The sequence below is a fragment of the Triticum dicoccoides genome, chromosome 6A (genome assembly GCF_002162155.2).
Source record: "Triticum dicoccoides isolate Atlit2015 ecotype Zavitan chromosome 6A, WEW_v2.0, whole genome shotgun sequence".
In the NCBI taxonomy this organism is placed as follows: Eukaryota; Viridiplantae; Streptophyta; class Magnoliopsida; order Poales; family Poaceae; genus Triticum; species Triticum dicoccoides.
Genome location: NC_041390.1, coordinates 536,514,549 through 536,519,259, shown reverse-complemented (window position 1 = coordinate 536,519,259; position 4,711 = coordinate 536,514,549). Strand labels below are relative to the sequence as shown.

Here is a 4,711-nt window from a genome sequence, read left to right as displayed (position 1 = left end):
TCGGATTCCTGGGCGTTTCCCCCCATTCCCCTCCTCGATCTGAGACTCTTGTCCTCCCCAAATGGCCGCCTCCCGCTCCAACTGAACCCCCCCGCCGGCACACCCTTCGCTCCCCCGCTCCTTGGCTTCGCGCTGTCGGGGGCTCCTCAGGGACCGTGCGCCGTAGTAGTAGTAGTAGTGGCCGAATGGGTGCTGCAAGGGGTGGCGTCGCGGCGCTGCTCGTGGCCGCGCTCCTGCTCGGCGCCTTCGCCCCTCCGGCCTCCGCGGCGTCGTACCCCGCAAGTGAGCCCGGGTTCTCGCTCTCTCTCTCTTCCCTTCTGCGTTTCTTGATTTGGTCCGGTCCTGACGAGCTTTCTTGGTTGCCGTCGCAGAGGTGGTCAGCGGCTTCCTCTCCAATGCGGCGTCGGCGGTGCTGAAGCGGCTGTGGTCGCTCAAATCGACGGTCAAGACAGGTGAGTGCTGGAATCCCTCTCTTCGCCTGCTTTCCAGGTTTCTTGAATCCGGGTTTTCCTCAAACAATGTTGGTTTCTCTGTGTGGGAAGCAGCGAGCGGGGCGAAGTCCATGGTCAAGTACGAGGGCGGCTACACCGTGGAGACGGTCTTCGACGGCAGCAAGCTGGGGATCGAGCCGTACTCCGTGGAGGTCACCCAGGGTGGCGAGCTGCTCGTCATGGACTCCATGAACAGCAACATCTACCGGATCGCGCTGCCGCTGTCCCGATGTGAGCCCCCTTCCTTTTCTTTCTAGTGCTCCCTAAATTTGGAGTATCTAGTTAGTGCCTAGTGGGATTCTGCTAATCAGATGTATGCCAAGTGATTGGTCAGGGTTGGTGTTGAACTGCTGATGCTGTGGGTTGGTTGGAGTCATGAATTCTGCTCTGGCCTATCTCTTGATTGCGATGTATTTGTTAGTTAGCCGTGCGAAATTGCGACGTTTTTCATCTGTTCTTATTACCTGGTTTGTTTCATTTGAAGAAGTGATTTGCACATGTAAAAGTGGGCAATTGGGTCTATAATTTGTAAGTTGTTCGATCCACTTGGGGTTATTTTAAAAAGTTTGTGTTGATCTTTTTTTTGTGGGGTTCATGTTCATCTCTTCAAGTTGATGATATAATTTATAGCATTGGCAAGGACAAGTTGGCATGATGATATCTTGACTTCTGTAAGATGATTGTCCTATACAGCTTTACCCTGTTTTGTGATCTACTTTTTTTGTTTCTACATTTTCCATAAGGTGATGATGACATGGCTATCCATGTTCAGCGACAGATGATTTTGAGCTATATTGACCCTGGTTTCATCTCGTGGCCCTGATCTGAACAAATGCAGATAGCAGACCAAAGCTTGTTGCTGGTTCACCAGAAGGAATTCCTGGTCATGTTGATGGGAGGCTGCGAGAGGCGAAGATGAACCATCCAAAGGGATTTACGGTGGACGGCAGGGGCAACATATACGTGGCTGATGCTATGAACATGGCTGTTAGAAAGATCAGTGATACAGGTAAGCTAAAATGTCTTGTGGGGTATATGCACATGGTTTTGTCTGTTCCTTGAGCATCCTATGTCTGCCTTTTGGATTTTGTTGGGCTTCTCCAGCATGTATTTAGTAACTGGCACCTACATCCAAAATTGCACTTGGAAGGATGAAAAGTGTAAACTAATATCAAAGCATATATGTACCCAGCTTGAGTAAATCTGCTTAGAGTGATCTCCGAAGTCGTCGTGGTGACCAAAGTACAACATGTTTCTAAAAACTTACTGAAAGCATTGTATGGTCATCACTTGATTTGTAGAAACGGAAGATAATTTTTAGCTTAATTGTTAGCTCAGAAGAGCACAACTGTGAGACAAGAAATGATAGAGAATACTGCTTTTTTGTATGCATACAAAGCTATTCTTGGAACAGTATAATGTTCTAAAGCTGCATATAAGAATCATTAAACGAAACCTCTCTGCTTTTCTAACTTGATTAAGTTGCTATAGCTATTCTATTTCATAACAACAATTGTTCCATGCACAACACTTTTACTTGTCACTGTTAATGCAATAATGCTGTCTTGCAATGTTACTGTGTGCCCCAAATTTACCCATTCATCTAACTTAATGAGAAGTCTGACAGTTGAATTTCCGTAACATGCATAATTATATTATGACCTTCAAATTAACTGAGTTACTTTGCAGTAAAATTGAACCATTCATCTAACTTAATGAGAAGTCTGACAGTTGAATTTTCGTAGCATGCATAATTATATTACGACCTTCAAATTAACTGAGTTACTTTGCAGTAAAATTGAACCAAAATACTGTCCCATCCCTATACACGTTTTTTCTTATCTAATTTATTATAAAAGAAGTGCTTGACATATTGTGTTCTGGCATTTAGGAGTTACAACTATTGCTGGTGGGAAATCAAGCAGAGGAGGGCATGTTGATGGACCAAGTGACGATGCAAAATTTTCTACTGATTTTGAAGTCCGTTACATTGCCAGTAGCTGCTCCCTTTTGGTGATTGACAGAGGAAATCAAGCTATTCGGGAGATTCAGCTCAACTTTGATGACTGTGTGTACCAGTATGAAGCTGGTTTTCCTCTAGGTATATATTCATCATATATTTTGCAATTATTATATGGCCTGAATAACTTGTTGCCAATGCTTACTACCTGAGTTAGCTTTTTAACATTTGTACCGTATAGCTAAACTTCATAAGTTGTATCTTTACAGGAGTAGCACTGCTTCTTGCTGCTGCTTTCTTCGGCTACATGCTTGCATTGCTCCAACGCCGGGTTTTAGGGATGGTATCAACAGAAGATGTAAGTGCTTACTATTTCTTTTCTTTGTTTGTGAGGGAAAAACATCATGAAACTTGACTGCCAGATTGGCAGAGTTAGCAAATAAGGCAAGGGCTACAATGGACCATGGGCCTGCTGTACCCCAGCAGGCCAGCACATGAATATGTTGCCATCAGTCTTTTGTCACTCCTGGTGCTGACGTCCATCATTCATTGGCCCCATCTAACTTCCTTACTATGCCCGCACATAGCCCACAGTTACCAGATTGTTGGATAGCTGTACACCAGTACAGCATTCTAGTTGAAATTGCTGGGTAAAATAACTTATTATCTGGAAGTTGACAGTGCTACCTAGCGGACAAGTAAACGTAATTCGGAATGGAAGCTTGTACATATGTACACTTACACTATTTGAATTGCCCAATCTTAACCAGAAGCTGCTTCTGATTAACTAGGTGGGGCACGTGAAATTTCTGCATAAATGTCCAATTTGTTTATTCTGGAAGGATAATCCAGTATGAAATATTTTCAAAACATAACACTGTAAATATCACACTTGTGTAGGCTCATGCTATCCTTCTCCTAAATTTGAAAATAGGTGTCACGTTATTTGCATTTTCTTTTTGTGCAGTAGTTGGGTTTTGAGTTTTGACAGGGATCTTGTTGCAGTAAATTTGACCACAGCATTGTCTTGAATGTAAATTATCTTGCAGGAACTCCAGACTCCAATGAAAGCCAGCATCGCAAGCATCCCTCCATACCAGATTCAGAAGCCCCTAAAGCCTTCCCTTCGACCCCCGCTAATCCCAAACGAGGACGAATCCGATAAACAAGAAGTCGAAGAGGGGTTCTTCACCTCACTCGGAAAGCTAATCGGAGGAGCAAAATCATCCGTTGCCGAGATCGTCGGTGCAGCATTTTCCAGGAAGAAGCGCCCAAATGTCCACCATTACCAGCAGGGCAGAGCAAGCCCCTGGCCAGTGCAAGAAAGCTACGCCATCCCGCGCGACGAGACGCCTCCGGTGGTGGACACGAGGACGCCGACCCCTCGCAAGAACTACGCTTTCATGTCCAAGGAGCCGGAGAAGATCCACCACATCCGGCAGGGCCGGGCTCCGTACAACGGCTGGAACAACGGGGAATCGCCCCAGCAGCAACAGCAGCAGCAGCAGGTGCATCACCAGCAGTACCTGCAGCACAACAGGCAGTACTCCCTGGGGCCGCAGACGTTCTACGAGCCGAGCTGCGAGGCGGCGAACGAGATCGTCTTCGGGGCGGTGCAGGAGGTGGACAGCGCGCGCCGCGCCGTGGAGATCAAGCCGGTGAACCACTGCGATGCGGCGGCCTACGAGCAGAGCGGGCTGCGCTACCGCAGCAGCGGCTACATGGGCTGAACAGCTGTTGTTCCTTTCCCAGTTACATGGTTAGATTTCGGTATTTTGCCGCCTCTGTTGTACTACCTGTAAGGCTGTGACAAGGAGAGAAAATGGAGCTGCAGCTCCAGGTTGGATCATGGATGGAAGTCAAGGGAAAGCTGGGTTTTTGCTAGTAGAAGGTGGTGATCTTGGACTAATATATTACCGAGGAATATATGTTATGTGTATGTAGATGAAATGTGTTTTGGTCTGTTGGTCGTGGAATTCATCGTCTGGTGGATGACTTGTCGCACCGGCCGCATGGTCGGGGCACTGTGCTGGAACATGCGCCGTCGCCCATGGGCATGCATGGCAGACAGGCGTGGTGATTTGCTGCTCATGGTCATGGTGGTAGGGCAGGCACGGCTGGCGGTACAAGGATTCAGTGTAAAAATCATTAGAGGTGTGGCGCTCGGACGGATGGCGGCGCTTCTTCTTCGAGTTTGTCTTCCGGTTTCCGATCCTTCTCGAGTTTGTCTATCTGGACGTAGTCGACGGAGCTCCGACGT

The 4,711-nt window shown here is 47.1% G+C and overlaps 1 protein-coding gene across 2 annotated transcripts; it reads left to right on the top strand.

Moving 5' to 3' along the window:
- The first annotated feature begins 6 nt into the window (after positions 1-6).
- Positions 7-4,401, top strand: LOC119317749. Of its 2 annotated transcripts, none has more exons than XM_037592246.1 (7): positions 7-282; positions 372-452; positions 546-722; positions 1,330-1,500; positions 2,383-2,592; positions 2,721-2,809; positions 3,501-4,401. In XM_037592246.1, exons 1-7 carry the CDS (start codon positions 186-188, stop codon positions 4,179-4,181), a joined length of 1,506 nt encoding a protein of 501 aa, XP_037448143.1. In that variant the 5' UTR covers positions 7-185; the 3' UTR covers positions 4,182-4,401. The 2 variants fall into 2 exon arrangements, with proteins under 2 accessions (XP_037448143.1, XP_037448142.1); XM_037592245.1 differs by having other exon boundaries at positions 543-722.
- The last annotated feature ends 310 nt before the right edge of the window (positions 4,402-4,711 follow it).